This window comes from Emydura macquarii, unplaced genomic scaffold (genome assembly GCF_026122565.2).
Source record: "Emydura macquarii macquarii isolate MOO-44397 ecotype Brisbane River unplaced genomic scaffold, CSIRO-AGI_Emac_v2 contig_431, whole genome shotgun sequence".
NCBI classification, from domain to species: domain Eukaryota; kingdom Metazoa; phylum Chordata; order Testudines; family Chelidae; genus Emydura; species Emydura macquarii.
In genome coordinates, this window is record NW_027130568.1 from 16,045,961 (window position 1) to 16,067,273 (window position 21,313).

Below are 21,313 nucleotides of genomic sequence, written 5' to 3' on the forward strand. Positions count from 1 at the left end.
AAAGTGAAGGACAAATTAAATGTACTATGAGACTCGCACACCTTCCTATGAATGTACTTGTTCATTTAGAGTCTAGACAATTGTAGTTGTATTGTAATTATATGCAGTTATAATACTTCATAATTACTAGTAAATGTACTGTAGTATACTTTATAAAAATAATAAAGTCTTAATAACTTGAGGCTTCACTAAAATTCTCTGTGATTAAATCTTTAAAAGTGGGGAAGAAACTACCATTTATTGCACAAGCTATAAGGTGTGCAGATGTTGGTGTATAAAAACATGCTGCAAAAGATTTTTTAAAATACTTTTGTTAAATATATCCTTTTCTCTTGGGAGTGAAGTACAAACAAAAGAGAGAACAGAAAAAGAAAAAGACACGAAGTGGAAGTGATACCACAGAAAGCTATCTATATATTTAATGTATTGAAGAAAGAACAATGTCACTACACCACAGTGTAGTGAGCTGGGAAACATCTCATCTGCATATAGAAAAACACAATCTTGTATTTTCAGGGGCTTTTCCTAGGCATACACACCTCTCTCTCTCTGACATGGTGCTTCTTTTTCCTGCAACTTGCTTTCAGGCCCTTTGTACAATTTTACTAGGTAACAACGTGTAATTCCTTAGCAGTGAAGCTTTTGCCACATATGGCTAGGCATGTCTGTTTACAAGCGATATTATCCTGAAGAAAAATTACCAGTATATATTAAATTTGGTGAACCTGACTTCAGTTGGGTACCTGACTATTACCACCTGGACAACTGCTGGCTAGTGGACCTGAAGAGAAAAAGAGAATAGAAGGTAATTCTTTCTGTATACAATGTAATAGACATGGAGAATGATGTAGTTATCCTCCACTGAACTGTTTGGGAAGACCATTTAGAGGACAGATAGCACTTCAGACTTGAAGAGTACAAGGTCATTGTTACAAGAGGGCTGGTCTATTTATACTAAGTATCCAGGAGAAAAAAAAGAGATGTTTCGATGTATAGAGAACTGGCATTTCTGGTTATACATTCTGCTTATTAGATCCTGCCAGTGGTAAAATGGGTGGGGGAGAGGGGAAGAGAAAGAAAGAAAGAAATGGGTAAAATAACCTAAACTCCATAATATTCCCCAAACGAGAAGTGGAGAAATTCTGTTTACCCACATTTACCCTCAGCTATACTATTGGATCCTGGGGCGGGAGGAGGGGAAATACCCCCTACCCCCCAAAAACAAATACTTCATTTCCAATAGCAAATTATTTTATTCTAGACTTTACTTTGGCCTTAATATTATTAACAGTAGCCTTTTGGATGCTAAAGTAACTCTGAAAAGGAGACATTTATGATACATTAAAAATGGATAAAATGTCACATGATGTGACAAAATGTGTTACATACTACTACATGGGAAATATTTTGAAGTGTAAAGGTACAGTGATTACTAATTCATTCATCTGAATGAGATGGGGATCATGACATTAATGTGATAAACAAGATTTTGGATGATCAAAAATTGTATATACATGCACACATTTAAATATATCCATTGCTGAAAAATTGTTTTTTAAAATCATTTAAGAAAAAATTCAAATGGAGTTTTAACTGAAACACATCAAAACCATTTGACAGAATATTTCTACCCATTAACCCTAAAATGGAAAAATTAGCATATTTTAAATATTATGTCATTATTTACAAGTATCTTGCAAGAGAAGCCCCCTTTTAGACACATGACAACATAAGCAGCTGTAGGGCAATGTGTCAAGGGTCACCAAACGAGCTGGGGATAGCCAGTGTGAGGTTTTTCTCCTAAACCTTGAGGTCCCACGGGCACCAAAATAATCCCAAAGCTATAGAGTACAGGAGGTAACTGCAAGAAGAGAAATCTATCTAAGCTGGTGTCTGCTCACCTTGGATTCAAATCACCCAGGAGATGATGGATATTAAATTAACCGCTCCAACTCGAGCTGCAATAAAAGAGAAACCATGGTAATGAGCCCCTCCCTCAAATGACCCCTGTACTCTGCAGAGAAACCCCCACACACCTGTTCACCCCCTGCCGCTCCAGCTGCCACCCAGACACGCCCCACTTCCCATAGAGACACTCCCCCCCCCCCCCATGGCCTCCCCAGACAAGAAGACACCAGACTCCCAGAGACACCCCCCTCGCAATCATACACCGCTCCGATAAAAATCCCCCGAGATCCTCCCCCCCAACCCCACTAAAAAAAATCCCCAGGGAGCGCAGACAGCCCCCAAACCCCCAGAGATCCCGGACTCCGCCCAAGATCCCACGCGCAGACCCCTCAAAACACGGTTCCTAGGGGATCCCCCCCCCAAAAAAAGAAAGCCCCGCTCGGGGGCTGGGTCCGCTGCGTGCGGCGCTGGCTGTCACCACCTCCCCCGGCCCCAGGCAGCGGCCGCAGCAACGCCGCCTTCCCCAGGGAAAAGGGGGAAGCTCAGAAGCTGCCGCGGCCAAGCGCCCGGCCGGAGCAACCCCGGCGGCGACCCACGCACGGAGCGGGGCACTCACCACAGCAGGGCGCCGCCGCTCCCACCATCCTCCTCCAGTCCCCGGGGCGGCGGCGGCGGCGGCAGCAGCTCACCTCTCACCCCCGCCTCCCTCAGCTGCCGCTTCCGCTCTGCTGTGCTGGGCCGGGCCGGGCCGGGCGCGTAGCGTGGGGGGCAGGGGGAGGAGACAGCGGGTTCCTCCCCTGACTCGCTGCGGCTGCTGCCAGGCGCTGGAGGGCCCGGCTCAGCTGAGAGGCGGCGGCGGCGGCTTGTGTGTGTGTGTGTGTGTGTGACCTGCCTGGCGAGCCGCCGCAGCTCCTGCGCTTCTCCAGCCCCCAGCAGCGCTCCGCGCCCGGCTAAGGTCAGACTGAGGAGGGGGCGCTCGCTTGCTCGCTCACGCGGGAGGCTTGGGGAGGAAAAGCGCAGCGCTGGGGGGCCGGGGCAGGGTTTCTAGTGCAGGGGGACGGTGCTTTGGCGTTGAGAGGGGCGGGAAGGCGGGTTCCCTGCCCCAAGGAGCCGGAGTGGGGGGGGGGGGGGCTGAGCTCCAGCTGCTCTGCCTTCACACGGGGGGTGGGGGGAGCCGACTGGCTGGCAAGTCTCCCCAGCCTGACTCTTCTTCCCCCAGCCCGCTGGGTAGCCGGGGGGCGCAGGAAGATGAAGAGATTCAGTAGGGTTGCTTCCCTCGGATGCTCTGCAGCCTCCATCGTCCTGGCGCTGGCTGTCCCCTGGTGGGGTTTAATCCTCAATACGGATTAGCCACTAAGGCCCTGATCCGAAGCGCCTGCTTTTATTTTAGACGGGAGACTAATCCCCTGGCCGACCATGGCTCTTGTTTGAGCTTTCAGTTAAGCATGAGTGTGTTTGCAGCATCAGGGCCCTGGGGAGAGGTGGAGAACTCGCATGCATTGTTCTGAGGAGTTTAAGGAAGGTGGTGTGCTGCTTGCATAACACAGCCTTTTACTGTAATTGGCCCTGACACAGCACATTAACAAACTGTGTAACATCATACATAGTTCCATGGTTCCTGCGAGAGAATACACAGTTACCCAGCTCATTCTGCTTTCTGTCGGTCCCCCGGCTTTATTTTATTTTTGTTCTTTTTTTTTTACTGTTTATTTCCTTGGGTTTGCCCCCCTCCCCCTACCCGGGGGGGGGTGGAGTACATGACATTGCTGACTGAATTAATTACATTAATGACATTGCTGACTGAAATAAACAAAAGTCAAGAAAAAGTATTAGTAAATGTCTCATTGTGAGATGGTAACTTGCTGAGGTGTGGTATTTTGGATTACTGTTTGGTCAGTTAAATATTTAACTTCTCGGTTGTTATAAAATTGATACAAACTAGAACTATCACTATTCACTGTTCAGTATTATATTTTTTAAAAGGAAAACAGAACTCTGATTTTTTTTCCCTCACTAAAAAAGTAATTTAAAATGAGTTATTTTCCTTTGAAACCTTATGTTTTCATGTTCATAATCTTTGTATATTTTAAGCTTGCAACATTAATATTGCATTAAATGTGTTTTTTATGTTAACTTATTTGGCACATGATGTCAGTGAGCTGTCAAAATCTCTGTTTTGAGGATTAGAAAGGGGAAGAAGGTTATTGTAGCTGTGCTTTGCAGGGGAAGCTATCAGTGTAAAAGTATCTTCCTATCCCCTTTTAAATATTAACCCCCATTTAAAAAAAGCTGCTTCCTGCAGAGCCCTATCCAGCAAACTGAAATTAAGTACAGTTTGAGAAACTTCTGAGACCACCCCTAGAAAAAGAAGAGAAACTTGAAAAGAACAGCCCTGCTATAATGATTTCTATTCTTTATAATGAATTCCCTTAACCTAGTGGTTTCCACATTGCTGAAAACTGAACCTCCCTTCAGGAAAATGGAAACGCTTCTTGCCCCCGTCAGTCTTACCATGTTTTGTGAAAAGCCAATTTAAAAATGAACTGTGGGAATTTATCCTCAAACATTCCAACCAACCCCAATTAAATCCTTGTGTATTTCTTTGGAATCTCATTGCTACCTTGCCATATTGTGCATGAATGGAACATAAGAGATATGCATAAAAAGACATGACGGCATGTAAAGATTTGTTTATGAATATAGAACAAAATCCCTTAAACATCTACCCAGGCAGGAATTAGGAATTTGCTAGATCATCCCACATATATCTATTCACAACAAAGTGATCTGAGATGAAAGAAATACTGTCAATAGGTTAGGATCCACATTTAAATTCTGTTAATAATGTAAAGCTTTTACAAACCCTGATATGAATACAACATTTTCATGATCTTTCAAAATCCCAATAGTTTTTTAATAGACAAAATTCCAATTGAAGCTAATAATAACAGTTAATGAAATTTCTCTCTGATTGCAGGATCAGGACTTCTGTGCGTGGTACAAAATATTGGTTGGGAAATATTTTTTTTTCTCCTCTACACAGACAACATAAGTATATGAGACCATGGACAGTTTTACAGATGTACCAAGAATAAAAGAAAGCTCTGATATTGGGCAACAACAAAGCAGAGTGGTAACTGAAGAGGAATGGCTGCAGAAATGGGAAATGAGAAAAATTGGATTTCATAAAGAACAAGGACATCCGTATGTAACTCTGTCTTTTACCTAAGCTGTTTTAAGGTACGCTGTGTAATAAACGATAATAGAACAATTTGATTTTCATAAGGCCCATCATAAAAATGAAGCCTGGGTACAAATATCAAAGTGTATTAGCCTTGTTCACAGCTACTATAATTATGAATGTTTAAGTGGCTATAAAAAGAATAGTGGAGAGATGGAAAGATCAGCTTGTTTGTCAAACTTTTACATCTTAAGTAAGATCTTTAGGCCATAAAACTTAGATGTGGGGTATACTTTCTGATATGAAACACTTCTACAGTATTTATGAATTGTTCTAGACCACAGTCGTGCAATATATAGTACATATGCACAGCAGTTTATCCACATGCTGCACGTTACAGGATTGAGGCCTTAAAAAACAAAATTGATTATTCTAGTTTCACTGCCCAAATTTTGTTAAATATAAAAAGTAAATAGTGTGGAGTAAATTCAGATGTTTTAGGTTCATTCCGTTTTAATAATCTAAAGTAGTCCTTTCAGAGGTGGGGAATTCATTTGCCTGAACAGTAGGCTATGCCTATTTATAACAGTAATTGAAATTACTTTTTTTTTTGTTTGTTTGTTTAATTAAATGGCTGCTAAAAAGTAAAGGTCATATTGTAAATTAATGCAAACGGTTTGAAATACCGAAGGCTAGTTTGCTTGGGGATTAGGTGGAGGGTTACCTCTTAGCTGGCTATTGCATTATGCCTGATGTTGCCTTATCTATAACGGGTTATTTTAACCAATTACCCACACCCAGATGATGGTTTACACTATATTTTAATCTCTGAAAGTTCAGCCCCCAAGATCGACTACAATAGAGAGGTTATCAATAGAAAGAGGATCCCCATGGTGCTTAATAGAGACTACATAGTGACTATAGACTGTAGACTATAACAATTACTTTTATTAGCAACTAAACAACAATACATAAATAGCAATCTGTTAAAGGAGAGAGAGATCAATACAGAACCCATAGTATTTGCATTACTCACTCCATGCCTTGCAGAAAAACCTGAAGTGTTAGTCATCCTTCTCCTCCTCATCTTCACCATCATCAGCACCACCAGTGGTCATCATCCTGGCATCTCCCCTACCCAAGGCTCATGGACCATCATGCAGCTTTTATAATGTGTTGCTCTGATGCCCGTTGGGGTTTGTACATATTTATGGTGGTTTTAGCCCCTTTTCCTTATTTGACCGACCACACCTCACTACTTTATAGGGTGTCCCGTTTTCCATAGGCTAACTTGTTAGTTCCCCTTATACTCATTAATATTATTTCACCTTATCACCATAATAATAGAGAGGCTCTAACATTTCTCCCTGCCTGCCAATAGTCATCTTGTGGTGTTTATTGATCTCTTATAGATGTTATCTAAACTCACTCAGGACTTTTCAAAATGTCTGCATATCACAAACGTAGACACAAGCTCAGCAACTTTTATTATTTATTTATGCTAACTTATCTTTATAATATAGTTAACTTATCTTAAATCCTAAAGTCTAATTTGGTTAAGCTAAATATTTATGGCCTAAGGCCTGTAGGCCCTGTGTTTACAGCATTAATTAATACTTATATTTCACCTTTATAACCTATATATACATGATACCTTTTATCCTTGGCTACATTGGTTTTTAAACTATGAAGATGAAACAGTTCCAATATTAAATAATTATAATCTTTTCTTCTTCAGGGTTTTAAGGAAGTATCTGGATGTTCTTCTTAATGGCAGGAGTGGACTCAGGATATTTTTTCCACTTTGTGGCAAAGCGGTAGAAATGAAATGGTAAAACACAACCCTTAGGAGTAGAAATCTTCTAACTTATTTTTCTTGGAAAATTTATTATCCTGTCTGCATATTGGCAAATAAGAGAATGTAATCATCATTCCTCTATTTTCACCGTAAAATATGGTTCCTTTACTTTTACATGCTCACTAGAGATTTTAAGAGAAGGCTGCATTTCATTCTTCCAGATTTTCCAATGATGATATAATAGTAACAAACAGTTTGCTAATATTCATGTAGGAAAAAGAACAGTTCAGCTGTATAAAAATTTGATGTGTACAAAAGCAGCTAGATTATTAAAGAGTAAGCGGTTTAACATTTCTGGTATGGTGAGTCCTGTGTTCCTATTATGCGTACTTTGCTGGATGCTTCACAGGAAGGTGCACTGATTGGTACTGGACCATATCTATGCTTCCAAAAAATCTGTGCCAGGAAACCGTCTTTAAAAAATAGTTTTTACATATAATTTCAGTTCACACACGTTACCCACATTGTGAAGGAGGTATGATTACTAGTGTTTTTTTAAAACTGTTCTCAAGATTCAGCCTCTACCTAGTCTTGAACAGTTTTTAAAAAACAAATAACTCCTTCCCATAACATTTTAATTAATGTTTGCTCTGTCTCCATGCACAATGGAACCATATTAACCAAAATTAGTTGTTTTGTTTACATCCATTTCCTAATAGTCTTTATTATAGTGTAGACAGGGACAGTTAGGAATATCCTGAAAGTTAACCTCACTGTCACAAACCCACAGATGGGAGTTCTAAATTTGGAAATGGAGTGATAAGAGGAGAACCAAATTAGCCCTGATTGTCACATTTTAAATTGGTAAACCTTTACTAACATGTCTGTGTCCCTAAATGATGTATTTTATGACCATTTCACATGACCTTTTCATGTGAAATATTTGTTCTATGTCTGTGTGTGTGTCTATATATATATGCATATATAAATAAAATGTGTGGTACGTAAAAGTTAATTCAGAGCTAGAAACATTTGCCAGGTACCTACTATCGAAACAGGGAACATGGGCACCAATGAGCTTCAAGGAAAATGACCTAGTAAGAAGCCCAGGGCCTCACATCCTGGCTGCTAGGAAGTGGGAGGGTGCTGGGATTCCTGCCAGGATGCTCTCCCAGAAGCCTACTTCAGAGGTATGTACTATCTGCTGACTAGTAGATGTTGGTTTAACTTTATGCTTTTCAATCTCTGGATACTAGTGGGAGGAGGAGCTCTGTCTTTGCTTCCTTCCATCCTGCTACCTCTGCTCTCTGCCCCAAAAGGTCAGGGGAGGAGGAGAGGAAGAGGGTGTCTGCTAATCTGTACCAACCTGTACTGGTAAGTACAGCCTCCTGTTTTGCCAAGTAGCAGCAGTGTGAAAGTGATGTGATTCTTGCCAGTTTAACTGCTACACAGAGTTCTGTGCAGTGAAACTGACCAGTGTCTTGTTCATTTCATTCTACTGCTATTTGGCAAAAGCCAGGCAGCAGCATAGGCCTTGAGCTGTATGTCTTGAGACACAAGAGAACAGTATAGTGCAGTAATGCTTAGTTCGTATCAAGATCTACTCATCATGCAAAATTACATTAAAATCAGATACTGTTTTTTTTTTTTTTTTTTTTTTTTTTTTCAATAAAATGTGAAAATGCAAACAAGATTAAACATACCTAGATAAATCCTATCTCACAAGAGCCTGGATTCTGAAAAAAATTGCTGTAATAAACCACTATTCTGTAGGAGATATACATGTAGTAAAGTCCCATCTTGAGGTGAAGAATGGATGAGTATAAATCAAAATTATGTAATAAGAACAATAAATCACAAGTAAACATGAAAACTTTTATTCTTGTGCATAGGTTAGCTGACATGGGACACTATGTAGTTGGTGTGGAACTCAGCGAATGTGCACTGAAGGAATTTTTCACAGAACAGAATCTTTCTTATTCTGAAGCCCCAATCCCAGGGATTTCTGGAGCCAAAGTGTTTAAGGTTTGTTTTGTACTTGCATAGTCAAATCTTTTTGTATACTTAATGATGCAGTACAGGGGTAGTTAAGCAGGCCAAGCTATTCTTTAGCCCTTTAGAGATTTTTTTGTCTTGCTTTTCATCTTTTACCTAGTTTATAGAGGAGTCTGAGGCTCTGGCTACACTGACAGCGGCAAAGTCACCGCCGTCAGATCGATTTCTCTGGATCGACTGAGTGGTCAGTGAAGACCCGCTCAGTCGATCCAGAAGTCGACGTACTAAGACCACCTTCAAAAGTGGTGTAGCGCAGTGCAGTGAAGATGGCGCATAGAAGAGGAGCAGAGAAGTTGAAGGGAGTTACACAAGTTTTTTGCATAGCTTGCATAACTCCCGTTGACTGCCGCCGAATCCCGAAGGTAAGTGTACACAGGGTCTGAGAGAGAAGCATCAGAGTTGAATTTTGTACTGGGTAATTATCCTCAAGCTGCTATTTAGTTTGGCCCTCATTCATCATCAGAATATATAAGTGCCTAGTTTTAAGCACTTTGAAGTCAATGGGACCACTCACATGCTTAAAATTAGACTCTTGCTTAAATACCCTGATGAATCAGTTGTATGCAGTGGTGTTGTAGCCATGTAGGTCCCAGGTGATTAGAGAGAGAAGGTGGGTGAGGTAATATCTTTTATTGGACCAACTTCTGTTGGTGAGAGAGTGACAAGCTTTTGAGCTGCATAGAGCTCTTCTTCATGTCTGGGAAAGATACTCCCAGCGGCACAGCTAAATACAAGGTTGAACAGATAGCTTAGCATCAGTAATGAGAACATATTCTAAGGGATCATTCAAGAAGAAGAGCTCTGTGTAGCTCGAAAACTTGTCTCTTTCACCAATAGAAATTGGCCCAATAAAAGATATTATCTTACCCATCTTGTCTCTCTGATGAATCAGAACCTTTAAGCCCACGCTCCCCTATTTAGGTTTATTTATTTATTTAGAGAGAGTTCACTAAAAGCTTTTTCCCTGCTTTTCATTGCAGAGCATCTGTGGGAACATTTCTCTGTACTGTTGCAATATCTATGCTTTGTCCAGGTAGGAATGAACAACTCTTTTCCACAGTCAATTTTTTAACAAATATTGTTAGGTTGTATTTTGTCTGAACCAGCCACAAACATTTGAGAAGTAAGGACCAAATCATAAGAAGCACTGAATACCTGCAACTCTTATTGATGTGTTTTGCAGGCTAACATCTCCAGGTTGCTCCCTGGGGATGAGAGCAGGTCCCTTGCTTACCTTCTGTGTTGTTCTGCTAGCAGCCACAACCCTGTGGGTACAGCCCTCCAGCTGTGCCTTGAGTCTGACCCCCTTTCAGGGGATATGAAGCAGTCCAAACAAAAGGAAAATACTTCCCTGACCTGTCCCTTCTTTGTGCAAAGGAGAAGGAACTGGAAAGCAATCATTACAGGTATTTTCAGTTCCTTAATGTGAGTAAAGGTCGGGGCTTAATCATGGAGGAAGTGTGTAAAAAAAAAAAAAAAAAAAAAAAAAAAAACAGTCCAGGCCTTCTGCTTCTTCAGAGGGCTCTGACAGGCAGAATTTGAAAGCCATAGGTGAGTGAGTGCACCTAGTTTGTGAGCTCTGAACCGTGGCTCTGCCTGCCACTTCTACTGTACTGATTTTCCTCCCTTTTAAGGGCATGCCTCCAGGCCTGACACACCTCACAAGTGTGAAGGACTGAGCCTGAGCCTGATTGTGACCACAAGGGTTCCTTGGCCTTTGCCTGGTCACTGTGGGTGGAGCATGTCATCTGCCCCACCACAATGTGTGTGGGAGATGCAGTTATTCAGCATTTCTCAGAATCAAGCCCTGCCTGTTTGGTATGGACTGGGCTCAGTCCTTCATAATGCTAAATACTCTCAGTATCCAGAGCAGTCCTGGTCCAGATTTACCAGTCCATTAGGGTGGTTTTATACCTGTTTTCTGGCTCAAAGATGCCAGATCAAGCCAGTGGAGGCTTTCTTTTGTGCCAGGGAATCGCTAGGTGGTACAAAGTCGCCTATGCAGCGCTATGCAATGCAGCATAGGGAAAATATGTCTGGGGCACCTCTAGATCTGGCTGATTCCCTATTCTCAGTGGCCCCTGGAGCCATTTGGGTAACTGGCATATTTTAGAGGAGCCTTTAGGCTGCTTTGAAATGCACTGGGAGGTCAGCCCAGTATTGAGGCAGCTGAGGACTGGGGAGAAATATAAAGGAAGATTAAAGCCATCTTCCTTGCCTCTGATCATGTGCTGAATACAGTTCAGCCAGACCAGAGAATCTGTCCCATAGGGAGTTAAGGGCACTCAGCATCTGCAGGATAGTCCCTGTCTTGCAGTTCTTATTTAGGTAAAACTCCCTCTAGAATTGATGAATTTTGCCTCAATATGCACCTCAGGAGTAAGCTGTTAATATGAGCAGTATTGACTCATAGCAGTACAGTAAAATTAGGAAATCAATCATTTCTTTGTAACTGATCAGTCTATCAGAGCAATTAGAGAGAAGGCATAACTTGCAGATTGGGAGACTGGAATGTGGTGTTGGCTCTAAGATATTTTATATTTTGGGTAAACAGGGAAGTATTTACTTCTAATATCCAAATATTATTAACATAATATTTGTCACTAAACCTTTTGCAGATTTAGCTGATTCTCTTTTGTTTGTATGATAAAGCTGGTGTTGCAAGAATGGATGCTTTGGATGGAACACATGGATTTTTTTTCATATTAAAGTGACAAGGTAGAAAAAGAATCAGGCAGTATCTACAATGTTGCCTCTGGCACAGCAGGCACCTTTAAAACTTTCTAGCTATCATCTGACTTGTGACCAGGAAATGTTCAAGCTTCTTGTCAGCAATTTTTTTAAAGAGTTATTGATTTTAAAATATTGCTGCAACATGGCAAAATTTAAAACTTCCATTATACCAATATGAAATGATATTTCAAAGTAAAACAAAACTATGTAACACATTAGCAATGCTGTCAGTGTGAATCACTAAGGAGATATAGGCTGTTATCTACAGAGTACAAAATAAACAGGTATGCTAGTGTTGTAAATTTTCCTCTACATTCCTGTTTTGTTTTTTAATAAGAGGCTCTTACGCAAAGTTCTGAAAGAGTGGTGAAAGTGTGAACATCTTTCTGTCAATACAACAATTGAAATTCTTTTGAATATAGAAATGCATCAATACTATTGTGGATTCTGTCGACACTCAACAGGCATAATACTCAGTTAAGCTTACTTCACCCTTGCTTTGGCTGGCCTGTGATCAGTCACTTTTGTTCTAAATACAGTACGTAATTTGGGCAGAGAAACCTAGATGTGCTCATGTGCTGTGTCAGAATGAGACAATTTAGACTCCTTTGCTAGTTAATGAATAACAGGAATTATTACTCTTTGCAGAAATGCTGTGTTGTAGTAAAGCAGTTAAACTAAACAATCAGTTGTGACTCAAAACAATTCTGAGTGCTAGACTGTAAAGTTTTTATAAACCGTGTACCTATTAAACACACCCATGGGGCCCAGTTCTGAGCCAGGCAAATATTGCCTAAAATCAATGAGATTTTTGCTTTAGTGTGACCTTCAGGATTGGGCCTAAAGACAGGGATGGGCAACTGGTGGCCCAGGGGCCACATCTGGCCTGCCAATCATTTTATTTGGCCCATCACAGCCCAGTTTAGGCAGAGGCACCATTTCAGATTTTGGTAGGCAGAGGCAACTTTAGCCATCATTCTAAGGGCTACTTAGGCACCTGAAAACTCTAGTTTTTTTGCAGGTAATAATTTAGAAATTAGCTGACAGGAGCACTATATCTAATTCCCATATAAAGAAAAAATATAACAAACATCAGTTAAAGCCATATTTTAAATTTATTTGTAAATTTAGAACAATTTGGAGATAATACAGCAAAATGTTCCCAATCCCAAATCTGACTAGGTGGATAATAATGACAACACTGATTTAATCCACTACAAATGAAAGAATTTAAAAAATTTAATGTAGTTGGCTACTACTTATGTGCTTTACTTTGTGCGTTTATCTAAGTGTAGACAATGAAAAAAAATAAGAAGTTCTACTTTTAATTCATTTCACTTTCAGTGTCCTAACGAGTGCTCTAATGTTTGGGTTTCAAACACTGCGCAGGAATCTTGGTCTAAGAACTATTTTCAGTCAGATACATAGCCTTTTAAAAAAGGTTTTGGAATCTTTTTTGTAGTCTATGGTTTTATAACTTTGTGGGTGGGAGGGGTGGTTAAAAATAAATCACAGGTGCTGGAACGAAGGGTGCTAATGGTACAGCACACCCTGGCTTAAAGTGGTCTCCATCATATACAGGGCCAGCACAGTGGCTGCATCTCTAGGTTATTCTTGGGCATTGGTATTTTTGGAGATCTTTCTAATCCATCATAAAATAAATTTTCAGATTATGTGTTGTAATTTGATCTTTGACCACTAGCATAAATGAGCTGATGCTAAACTATAGGGGTTAAGATGAACATTTAAAAGTTTGTAAGGGGGAAAGTAGTAGTAGAGAGAAAGTATGTGCATTAATTAACAAATGAAGGAAGGGATGAAATTAATGATGGCTCAAAAGTCGCTGAGATACCAAAAAAAAAAAAAAAAAAAAAAAAAAAAACCTCTTTCAAAAATCTAGAGAGTAATTAAATAATGGATGTTAGCAGCATGGATCTATAACGGACAAATTTAGACAGCCAAATCTTACAAATTGTTCAAATTGTCTTGGGTTTTTGTGCACTGAAAGTTTTATACAAATAGTTATGATAACTGCAAAGGATTAAGTTGGAAGGAGGTTTCTAGTGTGTTGCTGTAAGAATTTGAGAGAGTAAACATCACTTGAATGAAATTCACTGAGATACTCAAATTTGTGAGACTCTGCCCCCCTCAGAAATATTAAAGAGTATGTACAAGAGGAGCTAAGATTACTTAACAATTAGAAGAAAAGGACATACAGCACAGTAAATAACACAGCTACAGAATGGCTGCTTGAGGGCAGCAGTTGCTTTTATTTGCACATATAAATGACCAGCAGCTCCTCAAAAGGTATTCTGGGGGAAAAGTCCTAAAAAAGTGCAATCCTGGGGAGATTCACAAAGGCATTCACAGCATTTGTGTGTAACAGCCTATATGAACCTACCTGGTAGTAGGGTGACCAGACAGCAAGTGTGAAAAATCAAGACAGAGGGTGGACCTATGTAAGAAAAAGCCCTGAATAGTGGGACCATCCCTATAAAATCGGGACATCTGGTCACCCTACTACCTGGGAAGCTGACCTAAGCCTTTTGTAGGCAAAGGAAAGATTCTCACAGACAAGTGGGATTAAATGCAAAATAAATAGCCTCACTGGGGTACTGCCATTCACTAAAAAATTGGAGAGTTGGAATAAAATGGGAAAGTTTTAAGGGGAATTCAAACAATATTTGTGGTGTGACAGCACATGCTTATTTCTTAACAGCAGGAAAAGATTGCAGGTGGTCATTCTTCGGTGCTGCTTTTACAGCCTGCAACTTTCACAGCTGGGCTGGCTGTGTGTATGAGGATAATTATCCCCTGAATGTGCCTGGGACAGCAGCTGCCTCCCCCACCTGAGCAGCTCTGTCTCTACTGGTGTCACAAGGAACATGCTCTTGTATTTTTAATGTTGATTATAACCATAAGGTTGCCAATCCCTGATATAAACTATTGTTTTGTTTATTATTATTATTTGTAGTACAGTAGTGCATAGAATTCCCAACTAAGCCTTTGCACAGCTAGGTGCTATATAAACACAGTGAGAAACTGTCCCTGCCCCAAGGAGTTTTCTGTCTAATTAGATACGATAGTTAAGTGGTGGGAGGAAAAACAGAAACACAAAGAGGTATGAGGTATCTTCTCCAAGGTCTTACAACAGGCCAGTGGCAGAGGTGGAAATGGAATTCAAATCTCCTAAATCCAAATCTAGGGCCCTGTTCACTAGATTATATTTACCCACCCCCATTTAAATTGTCTCTTAACATCGTGTCTTGATTATGAGATGTTCTAGTTAAAAGCCAGCTGTCAGTGCATGTAGAGAGCAAATAGGGATGTGATCTCCCCTCCTTGCAGGCCTTTAAAAGAAAACAAGCTTTTAAAATGTTTCATGTCTCATTGCATCAGACAAAGAAATACAGGACAGGGTTATAGGTCAAAGGCCAAAAACTTGATAATGATGTTGTGCTTGAAACAATAGAAGATGGTGTGATTTTTTTTTTTAAATGTTGTGTTATGTTATTGGACTCTGAAATAAAGCCCAGTATCAGGCAGAGAGCTGCTGCACAATTTCAGGATACCACACATTTTTGTTTTGAGGCAAATATATTTTTATTTTTACTTTTCTGTGGAATTATGTCACTTGCTCCATTGTTACACAGCATTCTAAATCACTGTTTTCATATTTTCCTGAAGCAAAACTTACTTAATATCACCCTGCTAATTCTCACAGGCAACTAGTGAGGACGCGTCTTTTTAGCTGTAGACTTCATCAGCTGGTACAGCTGGGAACAAAAGTAGAGCTGATTAATTTGCTGGATTAAAGCCAGTATCAATGTGTCTTAATTTTTCTCAAGTGAAAGGATACCCAAGAATAATAAACATCTGGGCAGGTCTGGCCTTAGGGAAAATAGTGCTGTGGAAAAACTTGTATTTTGGAGCCCCTGGCACCCGGTGCCTCCCCATCCATGCACCTTGAAGCCCCTGTTGCCTTCTCTCCACCCCACCCCCATCCCAACTGCCCTGGCTCCCACTGCCTTCCCCCCCCCCCCCCCATTGCCCTGAGCTCTCTTCAGAGTCCTCGCTCCGCAGGCCCACCCCACTCCTTGCCTCTTGACCACAGCACCGTTCCTTGCCCGAGGCAGTCACCCACCCGTAAGGCCAGCTCTGCATCTAGGGTATATGTTTAGGTCTTTATTCTGAGTTGTAGGTGAGCTGGGCTCAGTGCACATTGAGGAGATGGAGAGCTGCTCTGAGCCACCTTTGTGACCTCCTTGGATCTGGAGGTGGCCAAGGATTGTTGTAGTCCTTAGCATAAATTAGTGCAGTACAAGGGTTACTGTAATTTATGATTGCCTGAAACAGCCTCATAACCAAGAATAGCTGTGCTCAAACTAGATCTTATCTTGCTCCTGGCATACCCTTATTCCAAAGGGCAACAGAAATGAATCATTCCACCGTTTCTGTGCCACCCAGAGAAGGCCTCTACGCAGGAAATACTCCTTGAGGCCCATTTCCAAATGTTTTATAGCATAGAGGGGCCAGACCATAGCAGCGTATCAACCCTCTATGTATATGCACAGCCTATTGGAGATTTTTCACTTCTTTTTCAAAAGTATCACAGTCCAAGTATTAAAAACAAGATAATTTTAGTTTTTAATATGGAATTTTTTTCCCCCCACCCCCTACTTGTAGCACAATTCTTGGCAGGTTTGATGGGATTTGGGACCGAGGATCTCTAGTAGCCATTAACCCATGTGATAGAGAACGGTAAGTAATGTATTTATTTTATGACTATTTTCTTTCTGAAGTATCCTGTGACAAATTGTGAAAGGTGCGGCCTATCTTCCTGGCACTGACTAATCAGCCATCCCTCAGTTAGCATAAATTCAGAGTAATCCAAGATAATCCTTCTGTGCCACATATGGCAACTAGAGTCCCTGAACACTGTGTTCTGAAACAGAGTTTCCTTCTGGAAGTGATTTTGCCAATGTAAACAATAGGACTGGAATGAAAACAATATGTTGCTTCCTATGCTATATACCACCAGTAGTAGCAGAGCTGCTAGTCCCATCTAGTGGTAGTTTTGCACAATGCAAGAGGTGGATCTGAATTTTACTTTACTCTTTGCTGCAAATATGCCAGAATTATCAAAACCAATACTGTATAGGCCACTCTGCAGTAACTGTAGACTATTGCAGTCTTACATACTGTGTCAGCTTTACATGTTCTTGTTTTAGTTAGTTCGTATCCAAAATGGTATGTTTATGTATGCATGTGGGCGGGCATGTGTATAAAGTAGAATTTGATTCGATTTCATGTTTCATGTGTAGTGCATGCAATTTTGCACTAGAAGTACCTCAGTTAATTAGCTTATGTGCATTTCAAGGGTGCATTTCCACTTTTCTGCACAGGAATACATTACATAAATCTTTTTTGCTGAACATTTTGAGTACTCTGTTTATGTACCTATATTTACAAAATAATCACAAATGCAAATATTTTACTTCTTTTTAGCTATGCCAATTTGATGTTGTCTCTAATGGAGAGAAACTGTTGTTATATCTTGGTTACTGTTTCCTATGATTCAAATAAACATAAAGGTAAGAACTTTGAACCATTTTGTTTAGAAGTTAAGTAAAATCACTTTTCATCTTTACACTAATGAATTATATATATAAACATAGTAATAATTTTGCCTGAGTTGTGCGGTCAGCAAACTTGGTGCTCAGATTTAGTATGGTTTTCCGTTTTTAACTATGTTTTGGCATTCACGGTAGCAAAAGTTTGTGATTGGGTTTTTTGTTGTTGTTTTGTTTTGTTTCTTTGGTTGGTTGGGTTTTTTGGTTTGTATGTAAGTTTCTTTGTAACCCTGTTTCCACTTGCTTCTCAGTTTTGGAAAAAAAATTCCTACAGGGAAGAAATTTTTAATGCTTGGTCTCAATTCAAAGATGATTTTTTTTGGAGGGGAGGGGGGGAATTGTGAAACAAATGCAGAAAAAAGTTGCCTTAACTGTTTTTGTATAATGTATAAAGAGTATCCTGTTTACCAATCCTTCTGCGGTGGCCACCTCCTTGGCACCCTTCTGCCGTAGCCCTGCTCCCTCACTTGCACTCTCATTATCTGAAAATCATATTATATTTCTGATGGATACTAAGGCAGGATTTTCAGTACCTGATGACCTAAATCAGGAATTATTGCCCAACTTCCTGTAGCTTGGCTGCCTCACGGATGTTATGATTATTCATTAATGAATGTTTGTAAAATGCTTTGAAGATAAAAAGATCTATGTAAGCATTAAGTATCATTACATCAGGCTGATTAATTATTTTTATTAAACACAAGCTCCTTAATACATTTTGTTTTGATAATTATTAACTTAATACAAATAGGCTTTCCACTGCTTTTTGAACTACTCAAGTAATTGTTGAAAGAAAAAATCCTATAATTAATAAACCCATAATAATGTTTCATAATTTAACATTTTCCCTTGTATTTGGCCAGTGTTTGCCTCTTTGTAATAATAGAAGGGTCATTGTAACTTTTGCCAGTTCAGCTTTACCTGTTTTTTCCAGGCCCGCCATTTTATGTTCCTGATTCTGAAATTAAAAGCTTATTTGGTAAGTTAACTCAACTGCGGTTATGATTTTTTTTCAAAATACGTGGCAAACAAATGTGTTTATATTGTATGTTTTGACTCATCCTGTGGCAAATGATAGGGAAGCCTGTAAGAATGTTTGCTTCTTACACAAAATCTGGAGGAACATATAGTTTGAAAATAAATATCCTTTTTGCTCCAGGGTTATTGATATAAGGGAAAAATCTCACTTCGTTAAAAGGTATAAAGACTCATCATTTAAATATACATGGTAAAGGAAATTTGAACCTGTGGCACCAGTAAGACACATGCTGTGTTTTTTTGGCCCAAGGTTACTTTCCATGTTGAGTCTCCAGTAATTCAAACTAGATCCCAGTGTTTATTCTTATTCACACAGTTTCTCACCCCTAGTCCTGTAGTCATTCTCATGTTCTCTCTGTTCCAACATTTTGGTTTGTTGTCTCTCCAGCTCCTATTATCTGCTCATTTTACCTAGATTTAACACTAGAACCTTCCCCACCACCTGTGTGGTTTTTGCTATAATTTTGAAACCAAAGTTAACTTGCAGGAAAAAAGTATGATGGTAATAAAAAAACATGTTAAGATCCAATTTAAAGCTACTGACACAAGAAAATTCAGTTAAGGTTGAAATTTCATCCTTGATGTGCCTTATATGAAGCTTTGATCCTATGGTAGGTTCCTTCCTGTAGTTTACACCCTTCTGAGACCTTTGAAGTGTCTAAGCACCATTAATTATTCTGAATTAACAGTGGCATACAGTTGTGAGGGAGGGCTAAACCCTGCTCACTCCATTTATGCTAGTAATCTCATTGCAATCAGTGGGTCTACAAATTAGTTGAATCAGCAAGATTTTCCCTAATAGTGTTAAAATTCATGATTTAGAAAAGCAAAACCATCTGTCATCATCGTTCACCATATCTGTACTTGCTATTCTTCCTTTTCAGGAAAATTCTGTGAAATTAAGTGTGTTGAGAAGATCGATGACTTCTCAGACCATCAGAGAGCCTGGGGACTAGATTATTTTCTAGAGGTAACATACCTCCTTACATTAAAGTCTGTTCCTTGATGAAACAAGAATCACAAAAATTAGTAGCGTGGTGGGAAGAATTATATTAATCTTACTTTCTTTTAAATGAACTGGATATTTGGGAATTCTGTAACACTTACGGGTATGAAAACAGGGTTATGGTACATCTTTGTCTTTTGAAGACTTTATGCTTTCCAAGTCAACTACACTGTACATCTGACTTGACTTATGCATCTTAAAACAGAGATGCTGTATCTCCTAGCCATGTTGAAACCCTTTGTATAAAATCATCATTTTAACTTTGTGCCTTGGTCTCCTGTATTATTTCAATTAATTAAAATTAAAAAGTCATATATACTAAATGACCATTCCCCTTAGCTACCACTATTGTCTGTCTGTCTGGAACTTTACAGTACTGTCCCAGCCTCTATCCTGGGAACTTTGAGTCATGACAGCTTCAGCTTGAAAAGTGTTGTTTGTTTGTTTGTTTTTTTTGTTTTGTAATTCTGGGCTTCTGCCAGTAGTGACTGCTGGGCAGAATAGGCAAGAGGCTGCTTGGTGTCTGCTGTCTTTTTCCCCTTGTTGATGTTTGCTATGTGGAATAGAGACTGGCAGAGAAAGCAAAGCAGAATATTCAGCAGCCGCCAGGACTGGATGAGGGGGACACAGACAACTAGAGGGGTGAGGAAAGTGAATCTAATTGAGAGGGGAGCAGAAGACACCAGGAAGTTTTCAGTAACTATTTTATTCTTACCCTCAAGAAAACTATTATGTGTGCAGGAGCCTGGCACAGGAAGAAGTGTTTATGGGGAAGGTGGATCGTTGTGCTTAATGGAGACCCTTCTGCGATGTGGATAAGCATGTGAGCTTTCGGATGTTTATCTGAACTCAAATCTTTGAGGCTCCCCCACCACTGGTTTATAGACACTGTTACAACTTTACAAAAGGGAGTTTTGGTTTTGAGTCCCTAATAATAGATTCATTTTTAAAATGTGAAATTCACCAGGATGCTGACACATTCTAATGTTGGCTCATAGACCCCTTTCCTTTTCCATTCCCCCCTTGCCTTACTCAGAGAAGGGTCTCTGAAACAAAAGCTGATTGCAGTATTGCAACATGTCATTTAAAGGGTGTGATAGGCAGGGCTTTCCTCAGGGGTCACACTCAGGCAATTTCAAAGCCCTTTTCCCCTTTTAAAGGTCTTTTGGGGTTTTGGTAAATCTTTGGGCGATGAAGCCTCGTCGGATGTTTTCCTCTCAGCCACTCTATAACTCCTTCTGAATCAACTCCTTCTGAGGAAGAGCAGCTTTCCTCCTGGTTGCCACCCGTTCCTGTGACCAGCTCTCCTTTTTAAGTTTGATTCCTCCAGCTGGAGTAGACTCTGCAGGTATGTCCGTTTGGTAGGGATTGAGTCCAGAGGAGCTTGTCAGCCTTCTCCTGATTGGGCTGCCCCTTCACACAAGGGTTATGAACATTAGAAATGGAAATAAAGTGGAAGCAATGTCTTGTTCTATAAACAATGTCTGTGTCTGTCTCGTTCATAATTTTTTTGAGACAGGTATAATTAAAATAGTTGTATAAAATATTGAGCTTATCCAGTCTAAAATATTTAGCTGTGCATTCATATGGCATTGAAGTGTGTGGCAATTTTCCTTCATTTCTGTTTATGGCAAGCTTGTGTTGTTCATTATGAACATTGTATTCCAAGAGCTGCAGACTCATATCTGATGCTTTTTGGATATTTGTAGTAGTAGCCAGTAGTGAATGATTATTTTAATTAAAGTTTAAGGTTTTTGTTGTTGTTTTTTAACCCTCTGAAGTTGGTAACAGGATAGAGAGCAGAGCTGGTTGCATAAATACTGCTCTCCCAGCATCCCAGTCTATTCCTTTGCTTGTACAGAAGGCTGTCTTCTCAGAAAGACAAACCAACTACAGAGGATCAACAATGTGCCTAGGAGAAAAATAACCAGGATCAAGAGAAAACCACCTCTCAAAAAGTA

The 21,313-nt window shown here is 40.0% G+C and overlaps 2 protein-coding genes across 4 annotated transcripts in view; one reads left to right on the forward strand and one right to left on the reverse strand.

Moving 5' to 3' along the window:
* Window positions 1–2,655, reverse strand: part of KDM1B (lysine demethylase 1B) — a 33,434-nt gene extending 30,779 nt beyond the window's left edge. Inside the window, exons 1-3 of one of the 2 annotated variants that reach the window (XM_067537600.1) lie at window positions 2,525–2,655; window positions 1,902–1,958; window positions 540–781 (exon numbers count right to left, since the gene is read on the reverse strand). In XM_067537600.1, coding sequence (XP_067393701.1) covers window positions 540–556 — 17 coding nt within the window. In that variant the 5' untranslated portion in view covers window positions 557–781; window positions 1,902–1,958; window positions 2,525–2,655. The remainder of the gene's footprint in view (window positions 1–539; window positions 782–1,901; window positions 1,959–2,524) is intronic. The other variant, XM_067537601.1, reaches the window with a different exon arrangement.
* Window positions 2,656–2,745: 90 nt separating this feature from the next.
* Window positions 2,746–19,617, forward strand: TPMT (thiopurine S-methyltransferase). 2 transcript variants are annotated; one of them, XM_067537603.1, is made up of 9 exons: window positions 2,746–2,863; window positions 4,952–5,112; window positions 6,828–6,920; window positions 8,780–8,912; window positions 9,923–9,975; window positions 16,362–16,436; window positions 17,184–17,269; window positions 18,243–18,287; window positions 19,231–19,617. In XM_067537603.1, the coding sequence occupies exons 2-9, from the start codon at window positions 4,973–4,975 to the stop codon at window positions 19,350–19,352; spliced, it is 747 nt and encodes a 248-aa protein (XP_067393704.1). In that variant the 5' UTR covers window positions 2,746–2,863; window positions 4,952–4,972; the 3' UTR covers window positions 19,353–19,617. The 2 variants fall into 2 exon arrangements, with proteins under 2 accessions (XP_067393704.1, XP_067393703.1); XM_067537602.1 differs by having other exon boundaries at window positions 2,758–2,863; window positions 4,886–5,112.
* Window positions 19,618–21,313: the final 1,696 nt, after the last annotated feature.